The sequence below is a fragment of the Euleptes europaea genome, chromosome 1, assembly GCF_029931775.1.
Source record: "Euleptes europaea isolate rEulEur1 chromosome 1, rEulEur1.hap1, whole genome shotgun sequence".
Lineage (NCBI taxonomy): Eukaryota > Metazoa > Chordata > Lepidosauria > Squamata > Sphaerodactylidae > Euleptes > Euleptes europaea.
In genome coordinates, this window is record NC_079312.1 from 11,770,957 (window position 1) to 11,786,804 (window position 15,848).

Genomic DNA, 15,848 nt, shown 5'->3' on the forward strand with positions numbered 1-15,848 from the left:
CCGTGCAAGTGAAAGAATGAGAATGCAGACAAGGTCTGAAGATTTTGCCATATCTCAAAAAAAGGTGTTGCAGAGCTGGGAAAAGCAGAAGAGGGCAACCAAGATGATTAAGGAGTTGGAGCACTTTTCCTACAAAGAAAGGCAGAAGAGTCTGGGGCTTTTCAGTGTGGAAAAAAGACAACGGGTGACCATAGGTCTGATCCAGCCAGGCTGTTCTGATGGTAGAAATGGTAGAAAAGCAAGCTCATGGGCAGGGATGTACCACAAGAACATAGGTGGTACCTTGCTAAATCTAAACAGTGGTCTATCTAGACCAGCATCCTGCCTCGCACAGTGGCTAACCAGGTACTCTGGAGGGCCAACAGCCAAGGAACAGAGGCTGAGGCCTTCCCTGACATTGGTATTCAATGCCTCCTGGCATTGGTATTCAGAGGCTGAGTGTCGCTATATATGGTGGCTCCCCTTTACTAACCATGGCTAGTAGCCACTGATGGACCTTTCTCTCTGTGAATCTGTCCAATCCCCTTTTCAAGCCATCATTACTCTCACTGGCAGTGAATTCTACAGTTTAATTTCTCAGGAAGTGCAGAATTATTTCTATTTTTTTTTCCTGACCTGAATCTCTTACCCAACAAGTTTAATAATAGGAAAAGGCTAAATACAATGTAATGGCCATACATGTTTTATAGGGAAGGTGCACCAACTGACTGGGCTAGGGTTGCCAGGTCCCTCTTCGCCACCACTGGGAGGTTTCTGGACGGAGCCTGAGGAGGGCGGGGTTTGGGGAGGGACTTCCATGCCATAGAGTCCGATTGCCAAAGCAGCCATTTTCTCCAGGTGAATGATCTCTATCGGCTGGAGATCCGTTGTAATAGCAGGAGATCTCCAGGTAGTACCTGGAGTTTGACATCCCTAGACTGGGCATCTTGGTTGCCCTCTTAGGCACCTTTCCCAGCTCTATAATCTATCCATATATCTAATTTCCAAGATGCTTAAATCCGCAGACAGGGGGCACACTTCCTCCCCAACAGTTTTTCTGCAGAAAAATCTGAAAAGTTAAAAAAAAAGAAGCAGCAAAACCAGGGGTTGAAATTCTCCCGATTTTTTAAAAAAAGTATTGTCTATGCATGCATTCCTGGAGGGCTGGCGGTGGCAGCAGCAGCCGCCGAGAGACGCTCCAGGCCCGGCTCCAGCGTCGTCCGGGCTCCGCCATGGTCAGTATGGCCATTTATGCATGGGATGTTCTGCCTTGGATTTGCTGCTCTCTAGATGAAGGCAGCAGGAGAAGAGGAAGACCCAACAAGAGATGGATGGACTCAATAAAGGAAGCCACAGCCTTCAATTTGCAGGATCTGAGCAGGGCTGTCAAAGACAGGACGTTTTGGAGGACTTTCATTCATAGGGTCGCCATGAGTCGGAAGCGACGGAAGGTTTTGCATTGGATTTGCCACTCTGTAGATGCACATTTCCCCCCATCCGAATTCTCAAAACTCTGCATGGGGGCTTATTGTTGAGTTTTGAGAATATGGCTGGGGGGACAGTGCATCTAGAGTGGCAAATCCAAGGCAAAACCTCCCATGTATAAATGTTAACACAGATGCACATTTGCTGCTCTCTAGATGCATATTTCCCACATCCGAATTCTCCAAACTCTGCAGGGGGGCTTCTTGTTGAGTTTTGGGAATTCGGATGGGGAAAATGCGCATCTATTGAGCGGTGAATCCAAAGCAAAACCTCCCGTGCATAAACGGTCTGTTTGTGCGGGAAGCCTCGGGGTGGAGCTGGGTGGTGGCAGCAGGGGGAAAGAAGCCCTGGCCGCCGAGCCGCCCCCCACCCACCCCCCACCGAGCCGGAAAGAAAGGAGTCAAGCACAAGAGTCCTCCTCCCTGCCCTCCCACCGCACCAGCAACAAAGGAGTCGGGCAGGAGTCTGGGGGAGGAGTCCTTGCCCCCCCCCAAACCCGAAAGGAGGGAGTTGGGCGCGGCGCATGGGAGTCCTCGCTGCCCCTCCTTCCACCCACCAAGCCCGCCCACCAGCAAACTGAGCTGGCAACAAAGGACATGGGCGGGATCGGGGGGAAGTCTTGCCCCCCACCCCGTCCGCAGAGCCGGCAACCCAGGGAGTCAGATAGTCCTCCTTGCCCCCTGCTGAGCTTGCAATGATGGAGCTGGGGGGGGGGGGGAAGGGATGGGAGAAGCTGCGGGGGATGGGAGCCGGTCCCGGCATCAGCGGCAATGGTGGGAGGGATTTCCCCCCCCCCCAATGGTGGGAAGGATTTCTCCCCCCACGCAAGTATTGCCATTAATGGGGCGACGTGGCTGGCCGGGGGTTTGCACGGAAGTCACTGCTGCGCTGCTGTGGTCAGCTGCTGGCAGGGGAGTTAGAGCGAGAGAAAGAGGGATGGGAGGGTGGATGGAGAAGGAGCAAGGCTGGATTAACCGTTAAGCAAAAAAAATGGTGCATTGACTCAATAAAGGAAGCCACAGCCTTCAATTTGCAAGATCTGAGCAAGGCTGTCAAAGTTAGGACATTTTGGAGGACTTTCATTCATAGGGTCGCCATGAGTCGGAAGCGACTTGACGGCACTTAACACACACACACAGATGCACATCTAGATGCAGGAAAAGAGGAAGACCCAACAAGAGATGGATTGGCTCAATAAAGGAAGCCACAGCCTTCAATTTGCAATATCTGAGCAAGGCTGTCAAAGATAGGACATTTTGGAGGACTTTCATTCATAGGGTCGCCATGAGTCGGAAGCGACTTGACGGCACTTAACACACACAAAATAAGTACGGGGGGTGGACACACCAAAGAAATTTCCCATTGCCGGATTTACCGTGGACCATATGATGCAAAACTGCAAATGGTGCAGCTCAACCAGGGTCCACAAAAAGTAGGAGAAAACTTTTCAAATATAAAGTGGAAGCATACAAAAATAAACATTATTTTCCATCTTACTGTACGTTTTGTTTCATTTCGAAAAATAAAATTTTATTTGATGGTTTATTATTGTTTATATTTTGAATTACATGTATGGGGGGGGGGCACCAAACTCTTTTAAGCGCTTAGGGCCTCTAAAGGTCTTAATCCGGCCCTGAGAAGGAGAAAGGCAGTGTGTGTGAGAGAGTGTGCCAGTAGGAACTGGGGGAGAAAGAGCGGGCTTAAGAGAAGCAGCGACAGCAGCTTAGATGAGGAGCAGAAGGGGAGAAAGACTTGTCAGGTGTTGGGAGGGAGGTGGGCGGGAGAGTAGCCACCCCCCATTGAGTCTGCAAAATGGCTGGGGCTAGGGTGAGGATGCCACTGGGCTGGGCTTGACCATCCTTTGGAAACGTGACTGAGCAGCGTAATTTTCAGCCACTCCATCATCACCCATATTCACCACCTCTCCATGGCAGTGGAGGGAGGGAGGTGGAACTATTGCAGTCAGCGGCAGGCAGGGGAGTGAGAAAGAATATGATGGGAGGCTGGATGGAGAGAGACAAAAGTGTATGTGAGAGAGTGTGACAGCAGGAACTGGGGCAGAAAGAACTAAAGAATCAGTAGCAGCAGCTGAAGCAAGAGAAGGAGGAGGGGAGAAAGACTGACAGGTGTTGGGAGGGAGAAAGAACTAAAGAATCAGTAGCAGCAGCTGAAGCAGGAGAAGGAGGGGAGAAAGACTGACAGGTGTTGGGAGGAAGAAAGAGAGAGGAAGAGTTAGTATGTATTTGGTGGAAGGCGAACAAGAGAAAATGAAAAGGTGGATGGGGGAAAAGCGGGGGAATGGGATAGCTACTTCTGCGAGATTCTTGCTGGTCCCCACATGTTATTCTTAATATTCAACATAAATAAGTAGAGCCCTCCCCCACCCTCAGCAGAAGTTGTATCAGGATTTGAACCTGCTGCCCCAGCATTAGTGAGCAGGCCCTGCGCCACTCTGTCTCCTACAATTGTTGGCTGGTTGCAGTTCATCTGGATTCACGATGCTGGTTCTCATTCAATGGCTTTTGTCCAAGGCTGAAATTTCTGGTTAGACAAGTTGTAGCGTTAGCTCGAGATGGCTGTTCCAAACACACCTTCTTGACAAAGCTGTAGATATCTCAAAGATCCAGAGGTCAAGCATGTATATAATCCAAAAAAAAAAAAAAACCCTCACAGATCTCCCTCAACAAGGGTTAGATAGGAGTATCAACCCATTGTGTAAACTTAACATCCAGCAGAAAATATTGTGGATGACTGTCTGTCTTCATAACTTTTCATAGAACAACTCTGTGTAGTTCTTTATGTTATCCTCACAACAACCCTATGAGGTAGGTTAAACTGAGGTTTATGAGAAGGCAGGGGTTCCTGATGTGGTATCCATGGGGGCCATGGTGTCTGCTGACACTTTTCCTATCACCCATCAAGAGTTTTTTAGAAAGTGATTGGGGCTCCTGATCACCAGGGCATCTGATTGGTTACTGGAGATTTGATTGGCTGTGCACATTAAAATTACTCCTCTTGTCCCCTGTACTTGGCTTTCCTTTGTGTGTGGCTTTGCCTCTCACGGCAGCCATTTTGAGGTTGGCTGCACGACTCATTACGGCCATGTTATGGTTGCAACCACTAACTTGTGTCTGAATTCCAGATGTGCCCACAGGCTCAAAAAGGTTAGGGATGCCTGGTCTAAGGCATGGCTGAGTGAACCCAGGTCCTAATCTATGGTTGAGCAAATGTTTCAACCTGGGGGCCTTACCCACCTCTCCTGCTCTTCAGGGTGGTAAGTTAGATGCTGGAGATCCCAAATCATTTCCACATCATCTGTGTTCACATTTAGATCAGCCATGGGGGCTTTGGAAGGATGCCATCTGCCGTAGGTGGAGAGCCCACATTGGCCTTCTCCCTCCACTCTGCTGAGAGCCAGTGTGGGTAGTGGATAGAGGTGGACTAGGAACCTGGGCAACCCAGTTCAAATCCTCACTTCTACCATGAAAGCTTGCTGGGTGACCTCTGGACCACCCTTGGTGGAGTGCCGCCCTAATCTGGCTTCTACAAATGCAGTGTTAATGCTTTTCCTGTTGAATTCCTGCTTTTTGCACAACATTAGGTGGAATGCCTATTAGCCAAAAAGCCCAGGGACAGAAAGAGGGAGAATTAATATTTGGGTGGGAGACCATTAAGGAAGTCCAAGGTCGCTGCACAGAGGCAGGCAATGGCAAACCACCTCTGGATGTCTCTTGCCTTGAAACACCCTACAGCAGTTTCCATCACCTTAAGTGGACATTGGGCAGCTAGATACTATACCAAAAGGAAAAGTGCACACAAAAACTTACTAATCACCAGAGCGAGAACATTATGCTAATTACATCCTTACATAATCAGAAGATAATTTATTATCAAATAAAGACGGCATCTGGGGGGAAAGAGGCCTGAGCAAACAGCTCATCTTCACTGATTTGAGCATCCAATACCATCACTCATGTTTCCCTGATGGATTATAAAGTCTGATCATTCAAAAAGTTTTTATTCTAATCAAAGCATTGCCATAATTTTCCTGTGATGAAACACTGGCTGGGCCCTTTCTCAGTGGAAAAAGCTTCACTGATCTAGTTTTTAAAAAAATAATAATTCCTTTTTTGGATTCTTCTGCATGGATTTGGATGTTGGAACACTTTTTGAAGGGCTGAACCCATATAAAATTTTATTACTTGTTTTCTGTACAGTTCTTTTGACACTGCCTTTCAAACCAAAATAACCCCCGAAGTGGATTAAGGTAATAAAAATACGTAATGTTATTCAAAGAATTTCAGAAGAAAATCAGCTTGTGTTTCATAGATTACAGCAAAGCTTTTGACTGTGTGGATCATGAAAAGCTATGGCCGGTTTTAAAGGAAATGGGTGTGCCACTACATCTGATCGTTTTGATGCGCAATCTGTACTCTGGACAAGAGGCCACAGTTAGAACAGAATATGGAGAAATTGAATGGTTTCCAATTGGCAAAGGTGTCAGACAAGGATGTATTTTATCTCCCTATCTCTTCAATCTATATGCAGAACATATAATTAGGAAAGCTGGATTAGATTTAGATGAAGGTGGAATGAAAATTGGAGGGACGAACATTAATAATTTGAGATATGCTGATGACACTACATTATTGGCAGAAAATAGTGAAGATTTGAAACGACTACTGCTGAAAGTTAAAAAAGAAAGTGCCAAAGCAGGACTACAGCTGAACATCAAGAAAACAAAAGTAATGACTACAGGAGAATTACACAACTTTAAGGTTGACTATGAGAAAATTGAAATTGTTCAAGACTTTCTATTCCTTGGCTCCACCATCAACCAAAAGAGAGACTGCAGCCAAGAAATCAGAAGGAGATTGAGACTGGGAACGGCAGCCATTAAGGAGCTAGAAAAGATTTTGAAGTGTAACAATGTGTCACTGGCCACCAAGACTAGATTAATTCATGCCATCGTATTCCCTATTACTATGTATGGGTGTGAAAGCTGGACAGTGAAGAAAGCTGATAGGAAGAAAATAGATTCCTTTGAAATGTGGTGTTGGAGGAGAGTGTTACAGATTCCGCAGACTGCCAAAAAAACAAATCAGTGGGTTATAGATCAAATCAAGCCTGAACTGACCCTAGAAGCTAAAATGACTAAACTGAGGCTATCGTATTTTGGTCACGTCCTGAGACGACAAGAGTCACTGGAAAAGACAGTCATGCTAGGAAAAGTTGAGGGCAGCAGGAAAAGAGGAAGACTCAACAAGAGATGGACTGACTCAATAAAGGAAGCTACAGCCTTCACTTTGCAAGATCTGAGCAAGGCTGTCAAAGATAGGACATTTTGGAGGACTTTCATTCATAGGGTCGCCATGAGTCGGAAGCGACTTGACGGGACTTAACACACAACACACACAATGTTATTAAAACCATCCAACTACAACATGCAACCAGAGCCCCCAAGGGACCTCAACCACTGGATGAGAGTTCAACAGGAATGGGCAAACACTAAAAAGACCCTGCTTTTTAAACTAATTCCGGAGCCTCAAAAATCCAGATATCAACAGGGGAAAGGTTCATATGGGACATTCTGTCCCAATGTGGATTCTCTGATGTTTAATGAGGGTTGTATTCTGTCCAAAGCTCTTCCCACACTTCAGACACTTATAAGGTTTCTCACCAGTGTGGATTCTCTTGTGCTTAATAAAGCTTGATTGGTCACAGAACGTCTTGCTGCAATCTGAGCATTTATAAGGTCTCTCCCCCGTGTGGATTCTCTGATGTGAGGCAAGATGGTGGCTCCGACTGAAACTCTTTCCACACTCCAAGCATGTGTATGGTTTCTCCCCTGTGTGGATTCTCTGATGTGTGGTAAGATTGGTGCTCCGGTTGAAGCTTTTCCCACATTCCAGACACTTATAGGGTTTCACTCCTGTGTGGGTTCTCTGGTGGACAATAAGGTTTGAGCTGGAAAAAAAGCATTTTCCACAGACCAGGCATTTATGCACTTTTCTTCCTGGATAAGGGGTTTTCATGAAGCCAGGGTTCTGGCTGAAGCTTTTCCCAAAAGCACTGGAGATGTTTTGGTTCTTACTAGCATCAATTCCTGGCTGAGCTGGGGTGTCCCTGGGGGTGTTGCGTCCTTCTTCTGCTTCCTCCACTGGGTAGATTTCCTGAGATGCATCCTGCTTCACTGTCCATGTCAGAGTCCCACACGGTCTTACCAGTTCTGAACTGTCTGGCATGTATGTCTCCTCATCACTTCTGGACATCCAGGCTTTGGCTGGGGGAAAAAAATAACATCAGAAGAGCCATGCTGGATCAGACCAGTGGTCCATATAGTCCAGCATCCTGTGGCCAACCCAGTGGCCCCGGAGGTCCAACAGGGCATAGTGGCCAAGGCCTTCCCCGATGTTGCCTTCTGGCACTGAGATTCAGGGGTTGACTGCCTCTGAATGTGGAGGTTCCCTTTAGTCACCATGGCTAGTTGCCACTGATTGACCTATGAATTTGTCCAATCCAAAAATGAGAGTGTAGACCTGACCTGGATGGAGCAGGTTGCTCATTTTAAATATATAGGGGTTATGTTAAACTGTAATCTCACTTTGAAAGCCCATGTTTACTTAGCTACTGAAATTGCTAGGACCAATACAATGTTCTTGTAAGGTTTTTCTATTCAAGAGGAAGCCAGTATGTACCTGTGGCTGTCTAAGCTTTTAATGCCAAAATAATTTCTCAGATCTTGTTTGGAGCAGGCATATGGAGAAACAGAGTTTTGGAGTCCCGGGACCATATTCTTCTTCAGTTCTTGCGCAAGATGGAAGGAGTGCCTAGCTGTCTAGCAGGAAGGGTAGCTGTGCGCCCATAGACCCAGATTTTCTTCTATCTCTGGCCTTGGCAACCTGTCCCTGTGAAAATGCCGGGAGCAAATCCTCCTGTTTTTTGGGATGATGAAACCAAACGGCAAATCAAGCAGCTTGCAGGCTATCCTGTCTACCACCACCCCTGCAGGGAATCCAAACTTGGAGCATCCCTGACAGTCTCTGCTTGAAGACTTCTAGCTAGAAAGATTCCAAACACTTGCCCACCCTGTGGTATTTGGCTCCACTGGGGCCGCTCTTCCTGAGGGCCTGCCTCTCCCAGTACAGATCAGTGCACATGCTTAGATCTATTCAGCCATCTTTTCTGTCTATTCCCTGGCTTTTAGAAAGTGGGTGAAGCCAGGTGGGGCAGAAGAAGAAGAGTTGGTTTTTATATGCCGACTTTCTCTACCACTTAAAGGAGACTCAAATTGGCTTACAATCACCTTCCCCTCCTCATAACAGACACTCTGTGAGGTGGGTGGGGCAGAGAGAGCTGTGACTAGCCCAAGGCCACCCAGCTGCCTTTGTGTGTAGGAGTGGGGATACAAATCCAGTTCACCAGATTAGCCTCCGCCACTCATGTGGAAGGAGTGGGGAATCAATTGCCCAGCAATGTTTCTGACTGGCCACTGGAGATGTGATCAGCTGGGAAGATTAAAATACCATGGTTTCAGCGGCAGCTGCCACTGCAGCATCTCTGTGCTTTGACAACTGCTGGGACAGACCGCAAGGGGTAGGGGTGGAGGGGTAGGAAAAGCAGCGAGCAGCATGGAGATGGGTCATGTGGACACCATCCCCATGCACCTCCACCTTGGTTGCCAATTCCAGTTTGGCAAATTCCTGCAGATTTGGAGTTAGCGCCAAGGAGGATGGAGTTTGGGGAGGGAGCTTAGCAGGGATGTAATTCCATACAGTCCACCCTCTGAAGCTGCCTAGATAATTGATCTGTGTAGTTCTGAGATCAGTTGTCATTATAGAAGATCTCCAGGCCCCACTTGCTTCTGTTTCCACAGCCTTTTCCTGCCTCCGTGTTGAAGAGGACGTTGTGTACGCACCCTCAGCAAACTCAGCTGGGAAAGAAATATTCTCTTCTTGTGACGCAAGGCCTTCCTGAGGAAAACTCTGCCCTTTGGTCTCTTCTTCACTGCTTCCTTCTTTGAGAGAAAAAAGAAAGAAAGAAAAGGGTTTGGGTTAGGCTAAAAATGTTTCTGGCGGTGACAGGTCTGCTAGCTCAACTAGCATATGTGAACCAAACTAGATGTTACGGCATTCGTGGGTCATGCTGTCGCCATCTTAGAGGTAGATTCTAGCCCTTTAACGATCCTGCAAGTGTCTGATCCTGATGGGGCCTGCAGCACAGTGGGACCAGCAAGAACCCCTCCCAAACCATTTCAGGTGCCCAAACAGGACAGATGTAAGTCTTTTGTAGCCCTGTAGGAGAGGCCCAGAGAAGAAGGGACCAGGAAAACTTACCAGCCTGAAAGAACCGCACCTCAGCCATGAGCGTAAAAATGGGAAGGTAGCGGCTACCAAGTGATAGCATCTGAAGAGAGCAGAGGTAAAGCTTCCAGTAACTTTTCAGCATCTTCCCACTTGCCTATCTCTGTCCAAAACTGACTGTACATCAGATTCAAATTATTGCAAAGGGGCAGGCATGTTAGTCTGAGGAAGTGGGCTGAGGCTCACAAAACCTCATGTTGAAATAAGCGTTAGTCTCTCAGGTGCCACTAGTATTTTGTCTTAGCTGCAACGTATGTCATTTCCAAAGAAGGAACATCAGCTTCCATGTGGTATGATTTTTAATGTAGATAGGAAGCTTAAAAAGAGGCTTGTCTGTCATCTGCAAGGTATTGGCTGAACTATGGCGATGCCATGGAATATCCATAAACATTCTTTTTATTTTTTAAAAAAATGTATGCTTCCCAATGGGGAACCAGAGAGCTTACATCATTCTTCTCTCCAGGATTATATCCTTACAACCACCATCTTGTGACAGGTTAGGCTGAGGGAGGATCATTGGCCCATGTGGTGAACAAAGTGGATGGAGAGGGAGCTTTTTCTCCATTTTCCATAATACTAGAACTCTGGGGCACCCAATGAAGTTGATGGGCAGCAGATTCAGGACAGACAAAAGGAAACACTTCTTTAGCCAATGAGTAATTAAATTGTGGAATTTGTTACCAGTGGATGTAGTGAAGGCAACAAGCATAGCTGACTTTAAAAGGGGATTAGACAGATTCATAGAGGAGAGGTCCATCAGTGTCTATTAGACCAGGTGAGTAAAGGGAACTTCCATATCCAGAGGCCGTCAACCCCTGAAACACAGTGCTAGGAGAAAGCGACAGGGGAGAGTTGCCCTCCAGGGCAACTGGTTGGCCACTGTGTGAAACAGGAAGTTGGACTAGATGAACTGCTCACCTTATCCAACAGGGCTCTTCTTATGTTTTTAAGGTTTCCCATTGAGTTTTCATGGCAGAGAAGGGATTTGAACCTGGGTCTCCCAGATCCTAGTCTGACACACTGGCCACTTCACCATGGTGGCTATTACAGCTAAGGCAAAGCAGATGCTCTACTACAAGGAGTCACATATGAGAAACAAATTTCACTGTCATCTGCAGAACATCAGGTCTGAATTTATCGGCCCTACACACATTTTCTCTCCCTACTGAATGTTAAAGACTCTGGAGAGTCTAAGCACAGAACAGCTGCTGGGCTCTAGGACTGCCAGGTCAGGGTTAGAAAATTCCTGGAGATTTGGAGGAGAAGCCTGGGGAGGGCAGGGTTTGGTGAGGGGAGAGAGCTCAGTTGGGGTGTAATGCCATAAATTAATAGAACCATAGAGTTGGAAGGGGCCATACAGGCCATCTAGCCCAACCCCGTTTGATGCAGGATCAGCCCAAAGCATCCATGAAAAGTGTTTGTCCAGCCTCTGTTTAAAGACTGCTAGTGAGGGGAGCTCACCACCTCCCTAGGTAGCCGATTCCACTGTGGAGCAACTCTTACTGTAAAAATTTCCCCCTAATATCCAGCTGGTACGTTTCTGCCCACAATTTAAACCCATTATTGCGAGTCCTATCCTCTGCTGCCAACAGGAACAGCTCTCTGCCCTGCTCTGACAGCCCTTCAGATACTTCAAGAGAGCAATCATGACCCCCTCAGCCTCCTCTTGTCCAGACTAAACATTCCCAACTCCCTCAGCCTTTCCTCGTTGCTCTGCTATGCTCCCGCTCCATTCTATCAACATCCTTTTTGAAGTGTGGCCTCCAGAACTACATACATTACTACAGGTGCAGCCTGACCAAAGTGGTGTTCAGCAGGATTATGACATCCACCCTCCAAAGCAGCCATTTTCTCCAGGGGAACTGATCTCTGTCAGCTGGAGATGAGCTGTAATTCTGGGAGATCTCCAGATCCCACCTGGAGCCTGGCAACCCTATTGGGTCCCAAAAGGGAAAGATAGAGCCACAGCTGAGCCTACACCAAGAATGAACATTCTTACCTAGCAGGCTTCTATCCGGATCATCTTCCTGCTTGGTTTCCATACAGAATTGCCTCTGCTTGCTCTCAGACGGATCGTGGCCTGCTTCAGAAACACTCCCAGATGCCTTTTCCAAGAGTACCTGCTGTGGCATAGAGGGACCCTTTAAGGGCACAGCTGTGGCAGTTGCAATAATATCACAACTTTTTTCGTGCTAAATTTGCAACTTAACTGAGAGTTCAGGCACTTTTCAACTGTCATGAACTCTGATGCTTAGAGCTACTTTCATCTTGGACAGTTAATTGAAACATTTCCAGAAAAGTTAGACTAATTGCTTTTTCATAGAGATTAAGAGTTGAGATTTTGCCTTCTTATCTTGCTATATCAGATATAATTCACATGCACATGCTGATTGGCTTATTTGCACATGTTGATTATATCATATTTAGTTATGAACCAGTCAGTTATGTAGACAATAACCATATGATAGATCAGATTTAGAGAAAGAGATTTTTTCGATAAATATGTGTTCATGTAACCAGCAAATCAGATTTCTCTGGATGGAAGTCTCAGAAGAAGATTAGGTGTGGTTTCTTGGTGGGTAGCTTTTTTTTAAAAAAATATAAAACCCTAAAAGCAGTGACACAAAAACAGAAACCTGATTTACTTTTAAAACTATTCTTTGCTAGGAACTTTGATATGTTTAGCATTTATCTTCACAGCAATTGTATAGTTAATTTTTTCATGCCTGTACTTTTTTCTGTCTTGCTCAATAAAAATGATCTTTTCTTTTCTCTATAAAAGATAAAAGTTTCTACAGGTAGTCTGCCTGGTTTGCTGGTTAATAGCTCAGAGAACCAAACTCTACCCCCTTACTCTTTTGTATTATCAGAATTAATATTGTTAATCACCTTTAATTGATAAATCCTGGAGAACTCTGCTGCTAAACAGTTTTGCACAGGCAAAGCCTTTACAATTGTTTAGTCCTGATCCTCTAATAGGATGCGGAAAGGAATCTCTCAGTACACAGCAGCGGGGGGGGGGGAGGCAGAAGGGAGGGTTCTGCTCTCTACCCTGAGCGTAGCAGCTCCATTGCTATGGATGAATCATGGACAGTGTCTTAGAAGTCATCTAGACCAACCCCCTGATCAATACATGAAATCCAAAGATACAGCAGGCCTTGACAAATATTCTTTGAATCTAGGAGCCAGCCCAGAAATGTAGGATACGTTTTTCATGTAATAAATGAAAAATTTAATAATTTAATTAAAACAGAGAGAGGAGGAGGAAGAGAGTACCTTTGGCAAGAATACCTTTCCTATGGGAGACTGTTTTTCCTGAGTTTTCTGAGTTTTGTTTGGTTTAATGGCCCTTCTGATTTCATTTCTGGAATAGCCGTTTGCTATCAGTGCATGATTTAGATGATTAATTTATTCCTTGAGAAACTGTGGTTCACAGATCTGTCTTGCATGGTCCATTAACGTTTTGATTATTCCTCTTTTCTGTCGGGGGTGGTGGTTGGAGTTTTTGTGTAAGTAGCGATCTGCGTGAGTTGGTTTCTGGTAGACCTTGTGACTTTCAATTAGGTCACGTTAATGGACTGGGCAAGACGGATCTGTGAACCACAGTTTCTCAAGGAAGAAATTAATAATCTAAATCACGCACTGCTAGCAAACGGCTATTCCAGAAATGAAATCAGAAGGGCCATTAAACCAAACAAAACTCAGAAAACTCAGGAAAAACAGTCTCCCATAGGAAAGGTATTCTTGCCATTTATTAAATGAGTCACTGATAGGATGGAGAAACTTTTGAAAAAACATAACCTACAAACAGTGTTTAAACCCACCAAGAAAATACAACAGATGCTACGATCAGCAAAAGACAAAAGAGACCCCCTCACCTCTGCAGGAGTATATCGTATACCTTGTAGTTGTGGACAAGTTTACATCGGGACCACACAACGCAGCATACAAACAAGGATAAAAGAACATGAAAGATACTACAGACTTGGCCAACCTGAGAAATCAGCAGTGGCTGAACATGGACTGACCCAAACAGGACACAGGGTCTTATTCCAAGACACTGAAAGACTGGACAATTCTACCAACTATTTTGTCAGATTGCACAGAGAAGCCATTGAAATTCATAAACATCAGCACAACTTTAACAGAAAAGAAGAGAGTTTAAGAATGAATAAGGCTTGGCTTCATGTCCTGAAAACCTCCAGACTAACAAAGACTACAGTCCACAATAGCCATGCAGATTAGCTTTGGATTCCACATGTTAACAGATCACTTCAGGATACAATGGTTCCATATTAACATACCGCACCCTCATTAGCACATTATCTTGATACTTACAGGACAATGATTAGCACATTACCTTTGATACTTTTTGCAGGACAATGACTCAGCTCAAACCCAAACCCATTCTGACTATATATTACTCTTCCTACACACTTGACACTGAGAGACACTGTCCTTCAGTGTTCCTCCTCTGAAGATGCCTGCCACAGCTGCTGGCGAAACGTCAGGAAAGAAAATACCAAGACCACGGTCACACAGCCCGGATAACCTACAAGAACCAATGATTTAATATTTGCTTATATGTTTTGTATATTTGCCACCTTGTGGACCCTGATTGGGTAGAAAGGCAGCATAAAATAAACAAACAAACCAATTCCATGAGGGAGAGATCAGAGCTGAATTTCTTTTAGAAGTAATAGAACTTCTGAGGATCTTCTGTAGGGGGCCAATTCCCCCCCCCCCTAAAAATCCTGCATCAACCTGGCTCACACAGAACTGACCATCCAGCATTTGGGGGGGAAAGCTGAGTGAGGATTCGAATCCAGATCTTTCCAGGCAAAATCCGGCACTTTGGCCTCTATACCACATTATGGCCTGCAGCTCCTCCTCACTGTCCTAAGTCGGATAGACGTGTTACCCCTACTCCACCTGAGGCCCTGCTACTATATAGAAACAACACAATGAATTAGCCTCACCTGTTGTTCCTGCCTTTTGGGTTCTCTCTGCCTCAAGAGGAATTCCTCAGCCAGGGCCACTGCCTGGGAGCAGCTTTCAGGGCCGCTCTCCCTCACTTGGCTCTGGATCTCCTGGGGCAGGACACTCAGCAGCTGCTCCAGGATCAAGAGCTCCAAGATCTGCTCCTTGCTGTGATTCTCCACTCTCAGCCACCGATGACAGAGTTCCTGGAGCTGGCTGTACGTCCCTCTCGGCCCATCTGACTCCTGGTAGCAGAAGTGCCTAAAGTGTTGGCGAATCTTCTCCCTGCTGATGGCATCCCCTCTCAAGATGACTGCCTTTACTTTCCCATAATCCTCTCTGTCTCTGGCCCCCATACTGATAAAGGCCTGCTCGGCATCTCCACTGAGGGCTGGGAGGAGTTGGGTCACCCACTCTTCCTTGGGCCACCGGCAGGCTTCAGCCACTTGTTCGAAGGAGGCCAGAAACGCCTTGGCATCTTCCCAGGGTGAAGGTTTCTCTGGCAAGGGTGGGACTGTCCTTTGGGACCAAGGAGAGTCCACTGACCTGAGGAACTCCTGCCACTGGACTTCCCACTGCTGAAGGGAACCCTCACCTGGTTCCTGTTTAATTCGTTCTCCTGGTCTCCTTTGCAGGAAGTCTTTAACATAACCAACCTGGAGGACGTGAGGGGATTTTTCCAACCCCCTCCTGAAGATGGGTCTCAAATGTTCTTGTTCCTCCATTCTCATCGTTGGGTGACCTCACGAGTTTCACGGCACAAAACTATAGAAAATTTGATATAAACAACCATGCTGATCCTTGATTTAAAAAAAGGGAAGCGCAGACAATAAAACATTTTTAAAAGAGTGACCCTCTGGTCTGCCAACTGCCATTAAAAAAAAATCAGCCGTTTTTCTAATAATCTGAATATTATGGGACAGTTTTGTTTGTATGCTATTGCCTGTTTTGTAGATGTGTGATTTCACAATTGTAACAAACTTAATTTGTGAAATGTATAACGTTTACAAATTCACAAAATATACTGTTTCATACAAATTT

At 45.9% G+C, this 15,848-nt stretch overlaps 1 protein-coding gene across 1 annotated transcript; it reads right to left on the bottom strand.

Annotated features, from left to right (window-relative positions):
- Positions 1–992: 992 nt before the first annotated feature.
- LOC130491756 (zinc finger and SCAN domain-containing protein 12-like) lies at positions 993–15,538 on the bottom strand. The gene is made up of 4 exons (XM_056865582.1): positions 14,807–15,538; positions 11,827–11,947; positions 7,559–7,747; positions 993–1,048 (listed from the first exon to the last, which is right to left on the bottom strand). The coding sequence occupies exons 1-4, from the start codon at positions 15,536–15,538 to the stop codon at positions 993–995; spliced, it is 1,098 nt and encodes a 365-aa protein (XP_056721560.1).
- Between the last annotated feature and the right edge of the window lie 310 nt (positions 15,539–15,848).

Coding starts and splice junctions, on each gene's coding strand:
- LOC130491756 (XM_056865582.1), bottom strand. CDS start 15,538: ATGAGAATGGAGGAACAAGAACATTTGAGACCCATCTTCAGGAGGGGG. Junction 7,748..11,826: donor TCCGGATAGAAGCCTGCTAG/GTAAGAATGTTC, acceptor TTTTTCCCCCAG/CCAAAGCCTGGATGTCCAGA. Junction 1,049..7,558: donor TCAGCCAGGAATTGATGCTA/GTAAGAACCAAA, acceptor TTAACTTTTCAG/ATTTTTCTGCAGAAAAACTG.